This window comes from Scomber japonicus, chromosome 9 (genome assembly GCF_027409825.1).
Source record: "Scomber japonicus isolate fScoJap1 chromosome 9, fScoJap1.pri, whole genome shotgun sequence".
Lineage (NCBI taxonomy): Eukaryota > Metazoa > Chordata > Actinopteri > Scombriformes > Scombridae > Scomber > Scomber japonicus.
The window spans coordinates 28356652-28378547 of NC_070586.1; the positions used below are offsets into that span (position 1 = coordinate 28356652).

General features: G+C 42.4%; 1 protein-coding gene across 3 annotated transcripts; it reads right to left on the minus strand.

Moving 5' to 3' along the window:
* Positions 1–446: 446 nt before the first annotated feature.
* LOC128365301 (rapamycin-insensitive companion of mTOR-like) lies at positions 447–21300 on the minus strand. Of its 3 annotated transcripts, none has more exons than XM_053325979.1 (37): positions 21252–21300; positions 21090–21137; positions 19442–19539; positions 16660–16724; positions 16291–16422; positions 16075–16138; positions 15355–15481; positions 15037–15206; positions 14573–14640; positions 14017–14084; positions 13816–13898; positions 11933–12020; positions 11591–11681; positions 11403–11469; positions 11075–11155; positions 10724–10824; positions 10383–10548; positions 9581–9682; positions 9412–9458; positions 9185–9320; positions 8874–9073; positions 8646–8772; positions 8316–8480; positions 8029–8105; positions 7816–7894; positions 7607–7716; positions 7427–7514; positions 7192–7284; positions 6991–7097; positions 6065–6294; positions 4830–5928; positions 3428–3687; positions 3077–3283; positions 2795–2947; positions 2166–2289; positions 1914–2052; positions 447–1820 (listed from the first exon to the last, which is right to left on the minus strand). In XM_053325979.1, the coding sequence occupies exons 1-37, from the start codon at positions 21298–21300 to the stop codon at positions 1740–1742; spliced, it is 5190 nt and encodes a 1729-aa protein (XP_053181954.1). In that variant the 3' UTR covers positions 447–1739. The 3 variants fall into 3 exon arrangements, with proteins under 3 accessions (XP_053181954.1, XP_053181953.1, XP_053181955.1); XM_053325978.1 differs by having other exon boundaries at positions 3428–3735; XM_053325980.1 differs by lacking the exons at positions 13816–13898; positions 14017–14084; positions 14573–14640; ... (6 more) ...; positions 21090–21137; positions 21252–21300 and adding an exon at positions 13289–13366 and having other exon boundaries at positions 3428–3735; positions 11933–12043.
* Positions 21301–21896: the final 596 nt, after the last annotated feature.

Genomic DNA, 21896 nt, shown 5'->3' on the forward strand with positions numbered 1-21896 from the left:
GGGTATTTCAATTTTGTTTTTATTAACAATGCATCCCTTTGATAGGATTGTATGTTTCTTTAGGTCATCAATGCCCCCAAAACATACTGTACACATTATACAAGGGAAACCACGATTCAGGCAAAAAAAAAAAAAAACAAACAAACAAAAAAACAAATCTTTTTAAATTATAATACAGTCTTGAGGAAAAAATATAAATAACTTTTTTCTTCTCTGGTTGAGCTCACTCTATGGTACAGACATATAATAAATAGATCGGATCTGACATCACTCAGCTGATCTATGAATCATCTCTCTATGAGTCCATTTGTGTAGCAGCATTATAGCAAAAACAAGCCAATGGAAACAGGAGGTTCCCCCGTTTCCCTGGAAACCTTTTACAAATCCTTTAGTCATCGCACCCCCCCTTCCTCCTCCTCCTCCTCCTCCTCCTCACTCCTCCTCCTCCGTCTCAGCCAATGACAGACAGTGATATTGCATTATGGAAACAGATTCAGGGGTAATTATATTCCTACAATGTAATGGCAGCATGTAATGGCAACTTATCTTCAAAAAAGTTCTACAAGTGAGAAAACACGTTAAGGTGACAAACAGGTTACAGCTTCGCCATGCTTGTTGCACATGCAGTGGAAGTGAAGCACAGAGGTAAGTAGGCGTAGAGTCTGGGGGCTGCTGGGCTTACGGTGGGTTTCGGAAATGCCTGGGAAAGAGCGGAGTCTGGTACTAAATCTGTAATGAGTTTAGATAACTTATACAACAGCACCTTTCCAAAGACTTAAAGGTCCTAAGCAGGTAAAGGATGGCATAAACTAGCATAAAGTTACATGCTATTCTCCTTATGTAGGGTGTAAAGGTGACATATATAGTGCTTAGGAAAGTACAATACTAGTGATGTTTGATTGTCTGAGATACAAGAAATAGAAAAGTAATTGGCTGTCTGTGTCGACAAGAGGCTACAGGTTGTAGGAAGTGATGAGGCAAGAGAAGCAAAAGCACATTATCTGGCTAGAGCAGATCGCAGGTTGGGTCGGGATGTGAACCAGGAAGGCTCCAGATAATAATAATAAAAACAAAAAAGAAACAGCAGGACCCTCTTTAGTGTTTTGTTTCATAAGGGGGGGAAAAAGAACAAGGGCTCTGAGGAATCACTGGGTAGACACAACAACATGCCTTTTTCATTTCTTTACAGAAAACACCACCTCTGGAAAGAGAAAATGTGGAATTTTTTCTTCTTTTTTTGTTTTGTTTTTTAACACAGCGTGAGTCTTTGTCTTAATGATCCAGCTTGTCCTTAAACATTATGTTGATGTATTATTATTATTATTATTATCATTATTATTATTATTATTATTATCATTGTTATTATTATTATTATTGAGTGTTGCTCAAGATTGCCACCCCATCTGAAAACAGTATTTGGTTAAACTGCTCCCCCTTTTTCCTGTTTAAAAAAAAAAAAAAAAAAAAAAGTCTGAAACAGCATTAGGCCTGTTAGGTTAAACTTTGTTTACAGATACTGACGTCCTTTGTTTCCAGCTCTTAATTTGCTAGAAGAAAAGTCGAGTGATGACCACCTCCTCATTTTCCTTGGCTGTGGTGATCTGTTTAGAGCAACAGAAACATGCCAAATGCCTCCCTGTCCTTACAGCCGTATTTGTCTTTCATTCTTGTGTTCATTCCATGTTTGTAGGGTGGCAGGATTGGGGGCTGTGCAGGGAAAACAAGGGGGGTGAAGATGATCAGGATTCTACAGGAGGGTCAACGTCCTCTTCAACAGGTTTTGGTAGCTTTGTCAGGATCGCCTCTGCTTCCTCAAACATCTGGAGAAAGAGCAAAGAGGATTGTCATAAATGTGATGGAAAGCACAGAGACATTTAGAGGATAAAAAGGGAAGGGGTGGAATTTTCACTTACTGGCATGAATTGCACATCCTGGAAGAGTTCCTGTATGAAGCGTCTTGAGGTCAGGCGAAACATACAGTGGGCTAAGAGGTGTGAAACCTCGGAGTACAGGCAGATGTCGTCAAACGCATAGGGAAACTTTTCCTTTATCCTGAAGGGAAGGCAGAGATTTAACAGACCTTTAAAAACACAACTCCTATTGATCTGCAATTTAACATGCAGCTCAAAATAAGGAAGTATAGAGAGGAGGAGAAAGAGCTTTACGTCAGTAGTCCTGTTTCGTGGCCTTTGGTTCCTACAGAGGAGCTGAGGTTGATGATGAGGCGGAGCACCTCCTTCCTCAGCAAGACTCGGGAGGCAGGGCCGTCCTCTGATATCGACTTGCCACCTAAGGGACACATCAAAGATATAATAAATATTCATATCAATACATAAAAATAAAAAAAAAATCTGAGTAAAATGTGCACTGTTCAACCAAAGTGAAGCTGCCAGTTACTTATTTTATACTGCAAACAAATATTAGACTTTTTTTTTTATGTTTAATTCTGATTTTGTATGATGTTCTGTGTTATCCATCTTAGATTGTCTGAAAATCATTGTCACTGCTGCCTACCTCAGCTGAAACAGGCTTTAAAAAATAAATAGACAAATAAAATCATAAGAAGCTTTTTTTTTATTACATAAATAAGAATAAATCACACTGAAGTCAAATCTCTTCCCATTTATATATTTCAGCCTTCTGGTTGTGACTGTAAAATGTAATATGATGAAAATATAAATTCACTGTTGTTTGTTGAGAAACTCAAAGTAATACTGAAACATTATTTTGGTGCAAAAACAAAACAGTGTTAAATACACAGAAGTCTGCAGTTTGTGGTTATTCACAGTCTCACCTATGACAATGTCACCAGGTGTGAGCGTGCCACAGATTGAACCTTGTGACACAGCAGCGTCGCTGCAGCCTGACACCCCAGAGAACTTGGATTGAGGCATCACCTCCAGACGATGGCCGCTCTGGCCTCCCCATGGTGGGAAGTCGACGTAGTCTGGCAGAGCAAGAAAAAAAATGAGTGTTACATTCTGGATCATGGCTGAATTTGTGTGTGTGTGTGTGTGTGTGTGTGTGTGTGTGTGTGTGTGTGTGTGTGTGTGTGTGTGTGTGTGTGTCCACTCACCTGTCCGTGGGTGCGTACTGTTGATCTGTGGCTGTGTGGGGTATCCGAGGACGCTGGATCCTACACAGTAGAGGCAGTTTTCTTCAGTGTGTTCCTGCAGCCCTGTCTCGTCTAAACCCACCGTGTGGTTCTGGCTATCGCCTCGGGACACAATCAGCTCAGAGATACTGAACTGTGTCTTCAGTAAGGGGAGAGGGGGGCGATCACCTATAGAGAGAACAACCACAGTAAGCATGTACACTCATACCTCACAAAAGCTGCTCTTCTCCCTATATCTACAGCTTCATTTTGTTTTCAAATATCTTCTTTCACACATTTTAGTCTTTTATTCAGACATGAAGTTATTTTTACCATCTCCGTCACCAAAGAGGAAGCGTTTTCTCTCTTCTGAAGGTGGGCTGATCCTCTGCTGAAAGTAGGCCGAGTCTCTGATGTGGAACATGTCATTGATGTCCATTGGCAGTGCTAGGCCAACGTAGTCATCGTTGCAACCGAAGGTGGCGCTAGAGACCATAGAGCGCACTGAAGAGCAGCGATGCAGAGTGCTTTGGTTGATGGGGCTGAGTAGTTCCTCTTTATCTAGAGAGGCGAAGCTCAGAGCCTTCAGAAACCTAGGGAGGGCAAGAGGAGAGGCATGTGAGAGGACCCGGGGGGAGAGACTGGGACAGATAGGGAATGTGGGGAGTAAGTGGGAAAAAACAAACAAACAAAAACAGTAGATATGAGCACAGAGATGGAGAGTTTGTGAGCAATGAGTGAGAAGGATGTTGGGAACACAATAGAAAGCTAGCAGGGCAGAAACTACAGGTCACACACTCGCAGCAGTTATATATAGTATATGTTGTATGTTGACGACTGCCATAATGCAATGTCAGTTAACTTTCAAAACACTTTAACAACAAAAAACTGTTGTCTATAACTTCACATGGAGAAAAACACCTCATACAAATTTAGCGCAGTTAACCTAATATTTCAATCACTGGATGTTTTTAATAATTTTGAGTAAAATAAATGCAAAACTTTGGAGCTATTATCTATTTTTAGACATTTAAAGTAATCAGTTATCTACAATAATGTGTACAGTGATTGTGAAGGAAGTTAAGATGTTAATAAGCTACTCGTGTCAGTTAACATACAGTGAAGCAAACAGTAAAGCCACATCCAGAAAGTGGTGCCTTACTGTACATGTGTGTTGATTTTGACTTTATTAAGGCTCTCTAACAGCTGACCAGACTATGGGAGGGTGGGGGGGGGGGGCAGGAGGGGTTTACACTGAAAAGCTACAGGAGTCAAAGCAATGGCAACGCAACACTGTCGGTGTAGAGCTATAGTTGTAACTAAAGTAAAAGCAGCGGGGACACGTTTGGATCACATCTGCGCTAGAAGCTACATCTCTACTAACGAGGACTCTGAGTTGGTCCACCCACCGCGGGACAATTGTGGACAGTCTGCGGTACGGACTTAAGATGTTGGGATCTGGACAGGTATCCCTCCTATCTGATATCCTGACGGACACAGAAGAGGGTGCTCAAAACACAAACACACCTGTGATTGCTGATAGACAGAAACCAAAACCTCACACAATATCTGCTGAACCCTCTAATTTTTCCTCACATAACAAACAATGGAGATGATGGAGATCTGACACGTCATTTAAAAACAGTAACAAGCATTCATGAAGGCAAAAGTAAAAAAATCAATACTTCAAGTTGTGTCCGTTTTCTGCCATATTTTCCCTGTGGCATTGTCTTACCTGCGAGGTGTTAGCCTTGAGTCCAAGCTGCCAGTCTTCATAGTGATGGTGTCTGTGAACAGCACATCTTTAGCGGGTGAAGCCAGCGCTTCGCTGTGAGACAGAGATGGGTGTATCCTCTGCTGCTGCAGTCTCTTCAGTGTAGCGTAACCCAGTGCATCTCTTGGGCTGGTGTACATGAAGCTACAGTCAGCCAGGCTCTTGATGGTAGTTACTGACGGGGACTTGAGAGACTGAGCTCGGCGGGGGAGGGTGTGCGAGGAGCCGGGCGGTACCAGAGAGACAGTGGAGGACTTAGATGTGGACATGTGGTTGGTCTGAGACTGGGGGGTGAGAGAGGAGAGCGTTTTGACAGTCTTGGCCGACACGACCGTGTTAAGACTCACACAGTCGGAAGAGTCTGGTTCAGGTTCGGGCTGCTCTGGGTTTCCAACGGTTTCCCTGGACGGGCTGGAGCTCATGGAGCTGATGCCGCTGGTTGTGGTGTCCGTGTTAAAGCTCTGACTGCGGCTTTTGAACTGAGTACCTCCGCCGCCTCCTCCACCCCCTCCCACGTTGCCTCCACTAGACGATGAGCCACCGTCTCCTCCTGCTAGGCGCTCCCGGCTGCTCTGCTCCCTCTCCCGGCTGGGATGCTCCGCGTGCCCTCCCAGACTGCTCAGTCCAAGGCCTGATCCTCCTCCTCTGGCCAGCCTGCCATCCACAAGCTGCTCCTCGGAGCCCCCTCTGGTCCCAACAAACGACGTCTCCAGGCTCACTGTGGGACTCTTCGGCATTCCTCTGCCGTTGTAGTGGGTGAAGACGTCCCCCTGGTTTGGGGTGTAGACGGAGGGCTCAGTCACTGTCCTGTTTCGCCTCATGCTCCCCGTCTTGAGTTCAGTAGGGGTGCGAGAGCCCGATGGGGTCTTGGGGTCACTGGTGGAGCGCAGCTTCTTGCTGGGGAGGGACAGGGAGTTGAGGAAGCGTGTGCGAACAAAGCGTGTGGAAGCCAGGATCGTGAAGGGGCTGCGGTCCTTGACTGGTTTGGAGTGTAGATAGAAAGAGGGCTCGTCTGACTGGTCCAGAACCTCATACTTGTCATCATCAATGATGTACATGTCTGAGAGAGCACAAGGAATGAATTAGAAACACAAGAACAAACATATATATTCCAGGATAGATAAAAACATTAGAAACACAACAAGATACATTTCAGAAATAGAACGTAATGCACATTATTTTGGAGTCCTACATACTTGGTTGAGACTCGCTCTCGCTGTTGTGGCGGGAGCTGGTGGATTCAGAGTTCAGACTGAGCGTGCTCGGTACTGAGGAGAGTTCTGAGGTCAGCTGTGTGTCAACCTCATCTGGAGTGACAGGCCACAGCGTCCTGCGACTGTGTCTGACTGCATCCCAGCCATACTGCTTCAGCACCTCACAACCCTGTCTGGTCTTGGAGATCACACCCAGCACATAAACACACGTCCTGTGGATATGAAAGAATGGTTAGTAAACATGATAAACATAAGACTTACTAATGACTGCACATTAGACATCATTATTATTATTGTTTATAGAGCAGATTTGATTGTGGAAAATCAAAACCAAACATAACAACAAAAAAAAGGAATAATTCTATTTGATCAGAAACTGTATTATGTAAAATGAAATGTTAAAAGAATCCTGGAGAAATATTTTAATAACGTTGATGTCTGACTGATATGCAGCATGCTAAGAACCTAATTTTCCCCAGTTTTTCTCTTCACTTTCTATTAATAGAACGATGAGCTGCCCTTACCAGTTTACTGTGAACTGTCATGAACATTGTCTTATTGAAGAAGAAAACAGAACTTTTGATGCTTGAGACACGAAATCTTGAGTAGCACTTCTTCTTTTTAAAAGAAACTGAGTATTTTAAAAATGAAAGAAGAGTGTTAGTATGTATTTTCATAGACATGCTATGCTCAGCATGACGCCGTGAAGTCTGAAGAAACATATCGAAGAATGATTGATAACAGACTGGAACAGCTTGAGGTGCCCCAAAAAGGATATCACATTCTGCTCAAAATGTGTACTGAAGATATGGGTTAGATTCATCTTTGCCAATCAACCGCCACACAGTTTTTGCATTATCAATGAGCTTTATAGTTGTGAGTGTCCTTTTGTGTCAAAAACGACTTACCCTCGTACTGACAGCACCTCACAGTGCTGCGCCAACGCGAGGATGTCAGGAATGACATTCTCCTCCTGCAGGAGATTCAGACCCCAATTTGAAGAGCCAATGTTGCCCTGCACAGAAACAACAAACATTATGACCATTATTATTTTAGTGACAGGGTAACTGCGGAGACACAGACATGAACTGATATCAAGTGTTACTAACCAAAGCCCATAGAGCAGCCTTCAGCTGTTTAATGCCCTCCCAGGTGTCCAGCATCGGGGAGCGAACCGTGTAGCTGAGGTCAGGAACCACGCTCTGGAGACCGACAGAAAAAGACGAGCATTAGCAAGAAGGGCTGCCAAATCTGCACAACCCCCTAATCCCCAGAGCAACGGAAAGTAGAACATTAAACGGAGAAAGAACCCGGTGTGCTACTAAACTAAGCTGAAGTAGTTACCTGAGCCTCCAATAGATGGCAGCCTGTCTTATCATGGACCAGCTGGCCATACAAGTGCACAGGGAGATAGACATTTGGTCTTTGTAACCTGGAGACAAAAATCAGAAACATTACAAACAACCCGAGGGCTCAGCAGGTTGACTTAAAAAACAATTCACATCTTCAAGAGCAGCTTCTCACCTTTGGTTGCTGCGTCTGACGTAGTTGTCTCCGTCAACAGGTTTGCGGTAGGTTGTTAGTGCTTCGTTGAGCTGCTCCTCTATCAGGTCCACATACTTCAGGTTGTATTCCTGCAATCCAAAATACATTCAGGACTCAGTGTTAAACTAAAACCTCTATTAAACTCCAGTCTTTTTTTTTTTTTTTCTCTCTCTGCAAATATACTCTACCTTCTGCCATTTATCCAGCTGTTTGCTGACATAGCCCCTCTCATTGAGGTAGGAAAAACCTTTAGGAATGGACAGGAACCTGCACAGTAGAGACAGAATATACTGTGTTTGAGAAGGCATGAAAACACTGCTGGACAGTTTGGCATTACATAAAATGACAAAACATATTATCTGTGATATCCTGTAAATAGTGCTGTTGTGGTGAACACCCACCTGAGAAGCAGCAGGAGGCCTTTGTCTCCCAGGTGGGACAGAGCTGGTTTCAGCTGGATTAGAGCGTGGAGGTTGGCCTGTCAAACAGCACGACACAATGAGTGAGACAACGGAGGGGCTTGACACACAACAACAACAACGACCCTCAAAAGATGAAAAAACTCTATATGAATCTTCCAACACTGTACGTATGTCCATCATTTTCCTCTGCCTCTTTTAAGATCTATTATGGGTTAGGGTATTCCACTGTTTCAATGTGTTTGATGCATGCATTTTCGAGCAGTCACCTTGTCCTCGCAGGCCTCGTCCAGTATGTCCAGGGCCTCCATGGACACACCTTTGCTGTGGTCGTGAAGCTGTGTGACCAGCAGCTCCATACCCCAGCTACTGAAGAACTCCACTCCCGCTCGCAGCAGCACGCGGAGGTGCTTGGTGGCATACAGCCTGCACGTCTACTCAGAGGCATTGTGGGAGAAAGAAAGGGGACATTATTGATTATGCCACTCGTTATATAGAGACACTAAAAGCTGTGCTGTGCGACATGAGGAGTTTTAAACAATCCTCAACAACTGATACCAGCTTCTTAGGTGTTGTTTTTGTTTGTGTGGCTTCCTTACATCAGTAGCAGCAGTGAGGATCTTGGAGAGGATCACTCTGGCCAGGCCGTCTCTGCTGTAGTCCAGTGTGGATACAGCAAGTTTCAGCACAGCGTCCTGGTTCTTCACAGAGCACAGATTCAGCAGGCTGCAAAAACAAAACAAAAAAAACAAGCACAGACGGTATATTGAGTTTTATATTGAGCTTGATAAAATGTGTCCATCACCTGTGCGTTTCTGTACACTCACCACTGAAACAGGCCACATTTCTCCAGCAGTTTGACTCCCTGTGGGTGTGCAGAGAGCGTCCCCAGGAAGAGGAAGTAGTGTTGGCTGAGTGTGGTGAGCAGGCCGTTGCTCTGCAGGCAGCGCTCGGGCTTCAGCCCTGAGGATGAGGATAGCCATGACACCATGTCCTTCACCAGTTCCTCCAGGTAACCCTGACCATCCTGGAGAGAGAAAGGACAAACGGGACAAGCAGGTTAGAGAAGTATAAAAAAAATAACAAGTATCTTAAAAATAGGAACCTGTGTATGTGTTTGTGGAGATTCTCTTCTAACCTCGTCTGAGTCCATGAGGAACTCGACAAACTGACAGCCGACCACAGTGAGTTGTCTGGCCTTTGGGTGATCCAATGCCAGCCCTGCATACAATTTACTGCTGGGCTTATAAAAGTACAGCAGTCTCCTCACAAACCTGCAAAAAACAAGTATTCAATAATTATCCAAAAAGTACTCCGACTGCTTCACGTGTTTTTATCGGTTTTAATGGCGTGACTGGGTCGTACTTGTGCATCTGTTCATCTTTGTTGTTCCTGAGGTTTACATTTGGCCACTGGAAGAGAAAAACATTCAAACATGAGACACAATCCAAAAACTGCAATGGCCCGTGTGTGTGTGTGTGTGTGTGTGTGTGTGTGATAGGCAGTCTGTGGTGCTACATGAGAACAGCCTGACCTTAAGGATGGTGGCAATGAGCAACCAGTTCCACTCCAGGTTCTGCTTGTGGTTGAGAATGTGACTTTCTCTCAGATTCAACATCAGTGCTTCTTCTGTGTCCTGAACGCAGAAACACAGAAAACAGGAAATGCTGATTTGACAATGTAAGAAAACAGGAATACAAAGATTTGAATGTAGAAAGTAAGAGGCTTTGCAACTATTTTATTTGACTAATGACCAAGAATTATGCTGCTTAGCAGAAATCAGATATCAGTATTAGTGTCATCTTTGATTTATTAAGGCAGTTATCCACACCAGCCTGTGACTTAGGGTGAACACAGCTTCTTGAGTTTGAGCATCATCTGCTTTACATTGTGCCAAACAGCGCATCTGTTCTAAAACTGCAATAAACTACAGCGTCTCACCAGTTCTCAGCACAAACACTGAAAGTAAAAGGAAACAGCTTGACTAGCTTTGTTCGAGGTGCTGTCTAATAACTTCAAAGCTGTCTTGTTCACACATTGTTTCTTGAGTATTTAACAAAATGAGACGTTGCGGTTTAAGAAGAAGAATACACATTGGAGCCATTTGCTAATCAACAACAGCTGGCACATAGCTGGCTTAGCACATTTTCCAAACTCTGAACTAGACCAACTTGTCACTCTTGGATAAACTGGTGTCTAGCTTGCAACAAAATAACAACATTTTGGAGTGTGCTAAAACATAAACCATCTGTATATGTTGGGTTAGGGGTTAGGGGTTAGGGTTAGGGGTTAAGTGCTAAAAATGTAGAATATTTAGCAGCATGGTTTATTCTTACCTTAATGACATAGATGTCCCGGTGGGAACGTGAGTGTGACTCTCTGCGGTTAGGTGAAGACACAGACTTGCGGATAATGTGGTCCAGATAAAGACTGTTTGGTTTCGTTCCTCTCTTCTTCTTCTCATGGAACCTCTTCAGATTGTTGACAGCTGCACTTGCTCGACTGAAACATGCAAAGTTTAAGATATATTTATGTTATTTTTAATGATTCACTTCTAGAAATGGACTGTGGTTACTGTTACAAGAGCTTTTATGAGGAAGAGAGAAAAATGCAATGTACTGTGCGAGAATGTATAGTTCTGCTAAAAAAAAGTGTGTTTGTACAGAAGTGCACTCACAGTCGCTTCTCCTGTGCGATGTCAAAAGAGGCTGCCATGTTGATGAGGGTAGGAAGGCAGTGCAGGTGGTGACTGTGGGAATGAGGAAGGATGGTGTTTGCCTAAACAAGAGAGAGAGGAGGGCGGAAGAAAAATCAAAGATTGATACATTTAGTATTATAACAGCGCCGTCATGGCAGCTTATAGAAATATACACACTTTTTATGTGCGGTGACAAACAAGCCTAAACATTAAAAGCTAGGGATTTCTTTAGTGTGCTGGGGGTCATCAGTAGGCAAAAAAACAAAAACACATTTCCAGCTTTCCAAAATATGCTGAGTGTCACAGATACTGCCCCTATTTTTATATTACCATGTGTAGAAGTTCTCCCAAGAGGATGGTGGCTCTGACAGCAAGCTGATCATCACTGCTGGTCACCACTTCAACAACACCCTGCAGTGACAGACGGAAGAGGAGAAAGGACAACGTGACTTAGTCTGAGCATTCAAACCTCACAAAACCGCTGCCCATAAATGAGATGACGCAAAATACTCAGAGGAGTTCAGTCCTAAATGATGTAATTGTATTATTATTTTGCCGTACTATCTTAATAACATAAAACAACATCTGCAATCTAAATGAAAAAAAAGGAATGAAAGAAAGATTAGGTCCCAGTATACACAGACTTGCGTTGGCTCACCTCTAGCAGCCCACTGGTGATGAAGGCAGACAGAACAAACGCAAGGTAGTTGTCCATCAGATCCGGCCTGTTGTACCAAAACAGAGGAAATTTAATCTATTTCAAATTTCACGGTTCATGTAAAGACTGAGCTGACAGATAGCGGATTACGCTTTACAAAATGTCTCTGCTCTTGCGTCATCTCTCACCTGGAGCGAGCTCGATGGGGTAGGACGACTTTGGCCTCAGCAGCAACAAACCCATCAGACAGTCTCCAGGTGTCCTGGAACCTGGCGGCATCTGAGGTAGACCACAGCAAAGAAAATCTTATACGATCTGTGCACAATATGGACTTATTCTATGTTATAAGATAGTATTTTAGTGTAAAACTCGGGAGTACTTTTTTACAATGCAAAGCCAAGCAGCCTTATTAAACTGTCACTCAACAGAGCGGTGTATAAAAATACTCAAACTACTGAGTACCAAAATACAATCAGATGAAGTATAAAAATAAACTCTTAAGAAAAGAAAAGAAAAGATATTTTTCTTACCAACACTTAGAAGAGCTTCTGTGAAGTCTTGAGTTACAATGGGCACAGGGAGCCTGAATATCTCGTATAACACCTCCAACAAGCCTTTCTGCAGGGCAAATGACATTAAAGCTATGAGATCCGCACTAGGGATGTCCCGATCCGATATTGATATCGGAAATCAGTCCGATATCAGCCAAAAAAGTGAATATCGGATTTTATCGGACTGAATCTAAAAACTCCGATATAAACGCTCCGATATAAGCTGTCCATTTACCGCTCCAGCACTTCTATAATAATAGGTGACTCTGGTTTGATCACACTCCAACACAGTAGGTAGCGGTTATGCCCCTTAATTAACGTTGGTGCCGGCCGCGGAAGAAGAGCGTCTCTGATCCAGCATGCACAGCCCACGTGATCACAACAACGACAACGTGTGTGCCTGCAGCAAGGTGTAGTGATGTCGGCTGTGTGGAAGTATTTTACTGTAAACTCGGACAAAGACGTTGCAGCTAAATGCAACATTTGTCAGGCGCAAGTGTCCCGTGGAGGGACAGAACCGGAAAGGTTCAATACAACCAACCTCATCGCACATTTGAAAAAACACCACAAAAAAGAACATGAGGATTTTCGCGTGAAAAAAAAAATCTCCACATTATGCTCGGACTGCAGAAAGCGGAGGAGGAGGAGGAGTAGTAAGGGTAGTCAGCACTGACTGATTATTATTTGTTTTATGCTCTTGTTATTAGAGTGATATGTTTATTGTGTTTACACTCTATTCTTCAGTGAAGACTAAGAGTAATTACTACATTGTTTTGGGCACAGTCAGTCAGTGAAACTGGAGCTGTGTGAACTCTTAACTTAGAGCAGTTGGACAGTGGACAATATTGTGTTGTTGTTGTTGTTTTTGTCCCTGCCCACAGTTGTTTCCAACATATGCTGACAGTAAAAAAAATAACTGGAGTGAACTTGAATTGTTTGCACTTTAAAATTTAATTTATTCTATTCAATTGTATAATGATGTTGGTAACCAGTGGTTATTTTGCACTTTAAATATAACATTTTGTTTTTATTGGATTTGTTGAGGTAATACTCTTATGTTGAAGGTTAAAATTTATGTAACCAATTGGTTAATAATAAATGGGTCAGTTTTTCCTATACCTACTGTTGCTGACTATTGTTTTCTGTTATATCACTACAACATCAGTAACAGTAACATCACTTTATCAAGCCTTTTCTAACATTCCACACAACAAAATAAGGAATAAATATATGTATGATTCGTGCCTATATCGTATCGTATTGATATCGGTATCGGCCAATACTCAAGGCTACAATATCGGTATCGTATCGGAAGTGAAAAAGTCATATCGGGACATCCCTAATCCGCACACGTGTTTGATATTGCACTAAGTACATTTACCAGCACTCCAAAGAGCACTTCCAAAATCTTAATTGTACCGCTGTGGAACATTATGTGCCAAAAGGATTGAGGGAGCTCTAGTTTCTCTATGAATCCACAGTAACAGTGATAACATCTATGAGCACTTGATCTGTTGTGGTTATTTGATCTCTCTCTGCGATGACTCCAAATATTAAAAAAAACACATTTGGTATGACCAGAATCTTTCCCAAAGAAGGTGAAAGCCTGGAAAAACTCAGGTCAGTATGGCTAACGTCAATGCAAGTGCTATGTGGGGTGAATGAGAACAGATTGGTGACCATAGAAATGAGTTGCAACACTAAAGCTGGTGGGAAGAATACTTGACAGTGGAGATTTTTATCAGTGATTTCTTGGTCGCTTTAGTGGTAAACAAAAGTTATCCATTGTGTTTAAATCCACAAATGTCCTTATTTTCTGGGACATTTTTACATATTTTCTATGCAGTTGTTTCAATACTCACCCTAACTTCCATATTTGGTATGCAAAGTAAGCCAATTAAAGACTGGATGCCAGAATTTCCAGCCTTGCATAGGTTGATAATCCCTAAGTACAAAAAAAGAAACATTCAACTGTAAAACACAATACATTTAAAACAAATTCATATCAATTTCTCACTTAAATAACAACATTTATTTATTATGTTTATTATCTGAGCACTTACCAGACCAGGAGCGGAAAGCTGCAACTATGGCCATTCTACTAGACAAGAAACGTGACTCTCTGTCCTCCCTGTAACCATGAAAACAAACATTAAAAAAAAAAAAAAAACAGGACACCATGTTCCATGCACACATCATTATTATGATCTCGGTACAGCACTTTTCACACAGCATTATGGAGCTTTTTCATGAAAGGAGCAGGACTGCACAACAAATGTAAGCAGAGCAAAACATGAAGGTCAAGGAGAATCAATAAAAAAGTCTTTTATTTAAAAAGCCTGTCTTTTCAGAGTGACTTAGAGGATTATCATGACTTTACCCTGCTCTACTTAACCCTCGGGTGAGTAAATGTGGAGTCAAGTAGTTCTGACAATAAGGGTCACATCACAAAAACACTATACAAACCCTCAACTTTCTCAACGCATGATGTTACCAATATAGGAACATGGAAAACAGTAAACAGATGGAAATGTCAGAACACTATCTTTTTGTTTCTACTGTAACACTAACACTCTTCATACCCCACATACACACAAGCGCACATACACACACACTCACTTGAGTTGCCCTTCAGCCATATCTGCGTTGTGACGGTAGTGAAAATCTGTAAAAGGCGCGAGGATTTGCTGGAGAACAGAACAAACACACACACACACACACATGTAATGCACATATAAAAAACATTCAACTTATTATTTGTTCTTTTACAAAAATAAATAAGCATTAAACATTTACATAAAACCTTTTGCAAAAATAATTAACTTGTCTCATATAACATCAATTGGGCTATTATGAGTGCAGTGATGAGATGTTTCTGTCCCAGGTGTCTGTTTACAGACAATGAGGCTTTAGAGGAAAGTTGTAACTGATTACTCTAAGCTCCATGGGAAAGAGACGGGCAACCTACAGCTGCTAATCCTGACTGGAATGACTCCCAGGCTCATTTATAAACAGCCACTTCCTCTCAATTCATATTCTGTGTGTGTGTGTGTGTGTGTGTGTGTGTGTCTCTGTGTGTGTACCTCCAGCTCGACGTCGACGCGCACGTACTGACGGGTACGTGGGTGGTTGAGTAGATGGAGGATGGTGGTGATCAGAGCTTCATTGATGCGGCTCAGCTGACAGTCAATCACACTCTTGAGGATGGTGCTGAGGCCTCCCCGTTTGGCCACCACCTCTGGGTTCTTTAGGGCTACGATCAACAACAAAGAAATATTAGAGAGGCTTTTCATATTCATTCAAAGCAAAATATGTATTTTTCAAGGTTTTTTCTACCCAGCTCAACATGAAAGTGCCCACAAAATGATGGTGTTGTGTACCTCCATCTCAACAGGACTCACCTAGCTCACAGACGATAGCGATGGCTGCGCGGACCATGCGGTCTCTCTCTTGTAGTCCATCAGTTCCCACGGCGATTAGAGAGTTTGCAATAGAAGTGGGGAAAAGCATTGCATTGACAGTGATAATCTGCAGAGGGAGGGGGAGGAAATAAAACAAAAACAAAAACATGAGTCATCAAATAAGTCTGGACAAACAGAGACAACTGAACTTTTTTTTTTTATGTTAGCATTTTTTTCGGATAATGCTCAGAGACAGAAACAGAAGAGATAAGAGAGCAGAGAGAACAGAAGAGACAGAAAGGTCCAATGTGATGTGATGTTAAAATTTAAAAAGTGATAACATACAACCAACCAACACAAGGGTTGTATTGCTGCTTGTATGGTTAGTGGTCCTTTCCTGAAACCAGAGCCTGCCTCGGTGTGTGTGTGTGTGTGTGTGTGTGTGTGTGTGTGTGTGTGTGTGTGTGTGTGTGTGTGAGTGAGAGTGTGGGTGTGAAGAAGGTTTACAGTAAACTACAGAAGGAGCTATAAATATCCTCGGCTGCAGTCTCGTGCAAACCATCCACACGCTGACACTGCTGCTCACCCAATGATCTTTGCAGTGGCACTATGCTAGCACTAGCCTGAGCAGTGAGAGCAGTAGGCACATTCCTCCGACTCTACAGATCAATTAACGAACCACTGAGGACAAAAAGGAACAAAACATATATATAATCTTACCTTTCGAACTAGTCTCAGAGCCTGAGTCCTCTCCCCCTCATTGCTCTGCTGGATGTCGATGCATCTACACAAAACACACAGACATAATTAGTCATGTCCTTTAAGTAGGAGAAAATAAGTGTGATTGGCGTGTTGCATTTCGCTACTATCCAACATTAAAAGTCAGTCTGACAACATCTTTCCACCTGGCTCTTATGGACACAGCACAACTCTCACCTGGCTATCAAATAGTCCACCTGTAGTCTGAGGACCTTCTGCAGCACGATGGTGTCCCTAATGAGGTAGCGGAGTGCCCGCAACCCTGCAGCACGCACTTCCTTAGCCTCATTGAGTAGAGCTAATCGTAGACTGTGGATTTAAAAAAATAAAAATAAAATAAAATAAAAGATCACACATTTCAGTGAGGCGAAAATGCTAAAATAGACAACGTACACAATTAACAACCTTCTTTTATACATTCCAGCTGCTCCTCAATGAAAAACTTGTGTTCAAAATACAAAATACAGACAAACACAGACTAAAAATATCATTTACTGCACACACAACAAAGTGATGATTGTGACACAGAGTTCAAACAACACTTACCAAACGATGATTTCTTCGTATGTAAACCCAAAGTTTTCCTCATGGTGGCCAATGCTGCATAACAGCTATATCACGCACACACACACACACACACACACACACACACAGAAAATACATGATTTGATTCATACAGTGATGGTGATTGGCTCAACAATAAACATATAGCTGGTTATAAGGCATCATGATAGCAAAAGGACACCTCAAACTGTTTATATCCAACAACACAACACTTTCCTACAGGGTGCTGCAGCAGCCGTGCAGGCATGTCTGTTACATGCTGACTTATATAGAGGAGCTGAATCGCGAATGGATGAATGTTTCACGTCAAGGCAACACATTCACAAGTCCAGTCCTCGATGGAGGCTTATGTCACCTCTTGCGTTTCTTGATTGAATGCGCTTGATGATGTCGGAAATGTACGGCGCCACAACGGAAAGAAAGTGATTGCTTAACTAGTTCTGTAATATTCTTCCACTCACATCCAAACTATACGTCCCCGTTTTTCTGCATCGTTCCCAGACAGGCCACGAAAATCAACCCTGTTTTCAGCATGAATTGCCACTTTAAGCAGTTCCCCTCACAACAGATCCTCCATCATTAACGGAGGGCCCACACACAGCTGGCGTATACAAGTTTCACATTTTATGTACACAAAGGCAGTTCGTTATAAAAACAACGAGTCTTTGTCTGTTTCAACTGCCGAGCAAAATCCAGCAATAACACAGACTGAAAAACAATAATGAGTGGAGAGCAGAGAGCTTCTTGGGGAAAATGATGCTGCAATTTTGGAGCTGCCACCTTTCTTAGAAGCGCCCCAGCAGTACCAACAAGTCAGAGCTGCTTTGTCACAGCAGCTCAGTGTAAACTCGCAATCATGACGCAGCACAATCTGGAAAGTCGACAAGTGAATTAGACAGGTAGTTTTCCGTGACTTTTTTTTCTCAGTGCTGCATGCTCTTCTCCGACATAAACCACAGAGGAGAGCAGGAGGAAAGCTGGAGAGGGATGGGGTGGGATGGGTTGTTGCTGGAGTAGGGGGTTGTTGTGAACCAGCTGTGATGTCACAGCCCAAGCAGGCAGGAGGAGGGGAAAGAAGATGGGGGAGAAGGGCATGTGACACTCTCCAGGGGGATTAGGTCACCCTCCCTGTCCTGGAACCCTTATAAGGAATCAGAGGCAACAGACGTACACACACACGCACACACACACACGCACGTCATGGATATTACCCTGCTGTCTTGTTGTAAACAAGAGAGTTAGGTGCACCAATGAGACTCTGAAGCCTTCAGCCTGCTTCGGTGCCAGCTGCCAAGTTTTCTGAAGGCCGATAGTCACTGTCTGCAGGGCACCGGCGATCAATCCAAATGTGGTTTAAGGCAGCAGGTCAATCAGCAGAAACCAGCAAATATCTTGACAGGGATCTGTGCCCTGGAGGAGGTGAGCTGGCCCATATGGGCAAATGCTTTCAACATTTCTCAGTGAGACATGATGGTGAGCAAAAATATTGTGCTCAAAGTAAGAGAAGCTGCGATCTTCCCCTTATACTTTCTTTTCTTCTGCAAATTATTTGATAATCTTCTATTTCCTGTTTTTCCTGTTGAGAATAACAGAAAGGTTTGAGTGTGTCCCTGTATGTGTTAGGTGGAAGTCCATCACAGTGAGAAACTAAATTCTGTAATCTAAAAACACTGCTTACAAGTAACAACTTCCACACTACCCTCATCAAAAAGTTCTCCATCCGCACTAAAACAATAGGAAAACAACTGAATCTCTTCTTCTTCTTCCTCCTCTGTTTTTTTGCAAACAATAAATCTGTGCAACACAATCGTCATCAAACACAGTGAGACAAACACAGTAGGGCTGGGCGATATATTGATATTCTGAATTAAGACTAAATATCTTTGATTTTGAATATCCAAATATTATGATATGGAGTAAGTGTTGCCTATTCCTGGTTTTAAAGGCTGTATTACAGTGATGTGAACTCACCAGATTGTTCTAGCTGTTCTAATATTTGCTTAGTCATTATATCCACATTACCGATGATTAGTTATCAAAAATCTTATTGTGTAAATAGTTTGTGAAAGCACCAACAGCACCATGTGGCGATAGAGGCATTGGGTTAAAAATATTGTGATTTTTGATTTTGTCTATATCACCCAGCCCTGAGACAGAGCCTGAATACTCAGCTTGGCCTCTGTGAGTTTAAAGCAGTTCTGTCACCTCCTACAATCTCTAATCTCTGATGTTATGTTTCTGTTGAGCTGAACACACATTAAGTTGCTCTGGATAACATTTCTTCATTAGTACCATTGACATTACAACAAAAACCAACACAAGACCGATCATAATACATCACTTGCCCTGTTCGTAAATGTTTCATTCATATACATAACTGTAATGTTTCAAACATTCGAAATCTCAGGTTTCAAAGTCAAAGTGCTGCTGTTGGTGCACAGTAGGAGTGCTTTCCCATCCCTAGAGCTCCTGTTACATTCACTGTCAGCATCACAATGACAGGCACAGCTAGGCCTGCTGGCAGCAACACCCGAGAGGAGAGGATCAAGGAGAGGTCAGTGGTGACACCACAGAGGAAGTGGGGCACAGCCAGTCGTCTTTACAGACACCTAAACAGTAGCCATGAAATGTCACGTCTGAATTAACGGGGCTGTCCGATTGGTCTTTCAGGGAGATAATTTAAAGCAATTTTGGCACTTTCACTATTTCTCAGTGTTTAACAGATGAAAAGCTGGCATAAAGCATCACAAAACGACAGTGTTACCTTTGTGAAGTTGTTCAGGTGGCCCAGTTTTCGCATGTTACTGACTCCATGCGGTTTGGCCACATTTTGAAGGATTTCACGGAAGTTTTCTGATGGTTCTGCGGGACAAAGAAAAGAAAATACAATGTAACCAAGACAAGCATTAAGCATTATTGCCATAATATCAGTCTGTGAACCGTAATTGATATGTTGCAGGAAGGAAGTTGTTTTTAATTTAGTGTGTGCACTAAAAACAAGGTCTAGACAGCAAAAGCCAGACCAGAGCAGGGAAGTGTTTTGTGTTTTCAGTTCCTTTCAACTATTCAGTGCTTACTTTAATGCTAAATGTGCTTGACACGAAACAAGCTATTCTTAGGGAGGACTGTTCTTTTAGCAAGAATCAGTGTCTGTTCAGCAGCTCCAGACGCTGTATTTCAACTGAAAGGTAAATGCTGCAGAAACTAATAAAGCATCAATTTAAAGAGATGCATACAATACTTAACCTAACAGTAACCATCTATCGTGATTTACAGTCTGCATAAATAGGTCTTGATCATTGACAACTAAAACCTGAACTTGACTGATCCTCCTTGTTGCTGATTATGATTTACAGTCCACATGAACCGGTCTGACTCACTAAAAGAAGAAACCTGGACTCTTTACTGATCCTCTTGAAAGGATTGAAATACAAGGAAACCTTATGATCCCAGTGAAACGTTTACCCTAGGAATGATTGCTGATTATAATACAGGACTGTGAAACCAAGTCTTATGAGCTCGTCTGCCAAATAGTAAAACAGTAATACTATGTAATTACGAATATACATTTTCTTCAAAAATGCTAATTGAAACACATAAGAAAAACAATTACTACAGCAATCTTGTGAGGACAGGATTTACAAATATAAATGTTTTAAAAAGATAATCTGTCTATCATCTATAATGGATGGATTAATTTTTTTATCCACATCCATGACGAAACAGCTGACAGACAAAGTGTCACTTGCGGCTTATGTTTGGGGAGGGGGGGGGGGGGGGTACAATCATGTAATGGACACAAAGATACAGTTGGTTTTACAAAACAGCCCTAATTTATTTATTTATTTAGACAGTTAGAATAAAACCAGCAGAGATGTGGGTACTAAAGACTGAGACAGTCATGTAAACAAACTGTTGTGCAGTGTTGCTGCTGGATGAGTAAAAAAATGTGAACAGGCTGTGCAGCTGTGCATCAGTTAGAAGAAAAGAAAAAAACACACTCTGCGCACTCTGTGTGCTTTTTAAATGCTACTCAGATGTCTCTCACACAGCCAGCGATGACCAACACATGACTGTAGCACGTATGGGTGGCTGGCTGGATAAATAACAGGCTATGTTGCTCACTCACAGACCACAACAACACAGCGTCGTCATGGCTGCTGGTTAGCTGGTGGCTGCTAAGTTAACGTTAGCTCACCGCCGCCACTTATTAAGACATTGCTCGCAGTGTTATAAGACGAACTGCAACAAGGGGACCCCAGAAAAATGGTAATAACAACGACAGGACACTGTGTAAGTGGTTTTTCGCTTCACAGGGCTAGTGTTGATGGCTGCTCATCCATTTTGAGATGAGATGAAGCCTCTCTCTCTATCTCTCTCTCTCTCTCTCGCTCTCTCTCTCTCTCTCTCACCTCTGCTCAGATCCAGCGGTACGTTCTCCTCCCCGCTGTCATTCCGACCTGTTCAAAAACACACACCACGGACACACCGGGGTCATCACATGCCTCACAACATCTACTTTCACAATATCTCCTCAACACAGACACCACTGAGCCGAGTTTGTTCATGCTTACCTCGCATCCGAACACTCCGGATAGGACGGCCGCGGAAGCTGGCCGCCATGTTTCCAGGAACATACACACACGCAACACCGGAAACTTCGTGGCTTCTCGCGAGAAAGGGATAACACAGACAACGACATAGGCAGCCAGCAGCAGGGCAGACCTCCCACTGAGCAGAGATCAGCACACTAAAACCATGAGTAGGATACGTAAGCAGACAGAGTAGATCACTATTATTTACAACACTGGATTAACAGGAACATTATTTATCTTGCAGACAAAAGGATTAAGCTCAGTTATAAGGAATTGCTCTGATCTAAAAAACCTTTCCTGTCACTCATAAAAGAGTGTCAAATGGTAATAGTGCTATTCTACAGGAATTGGAAACAAATATTGATAGTCACAAATGTACTAATAAACATGTAAGAAATTATTTCTGCAGGAAAAGGACAATTACTCAATGTGGGATATGTATGTCATGGCTTCTCTTGTATAAATTTGTTATCCCCATCAAACTTTCATATATAGGCTATCTCACCAACAAATTCATCACAAGATTTGAGGATAGTGATAACACAACTAAATATCTGTTTTATGAATGTCAGTAGCCTATACATCATGATTCTGGAAAAGCAATTGAAGATTTGACACTATAAT

Excerpts from the sequence above, each read along its gene's own strand:
- LOC128365301 (XM_053325978.1), bottom strand. The coding sequence starts at position 21,300 with ATGGCGGCCAGCTTCCGCGGCCGTCCTATCCGGAGTGTTCGGATGCGA. Across the intron at positions 21,138-21,251 it reads CCGGAGTGTTCGGATGCGAG|GTCGGAATGACAGCGGGGAG; the intron begins GTAAGCATGAAC and ends GTTTTTGAACAG. Across the intron at positions 8,481-8,645 it reads TCCTCACTGCTGCTACTGAT|ACGTGCAGGCTGTATGCCAC; the intron begins GTAAGGAAGCCA and ends GCCTCTGAGTAG.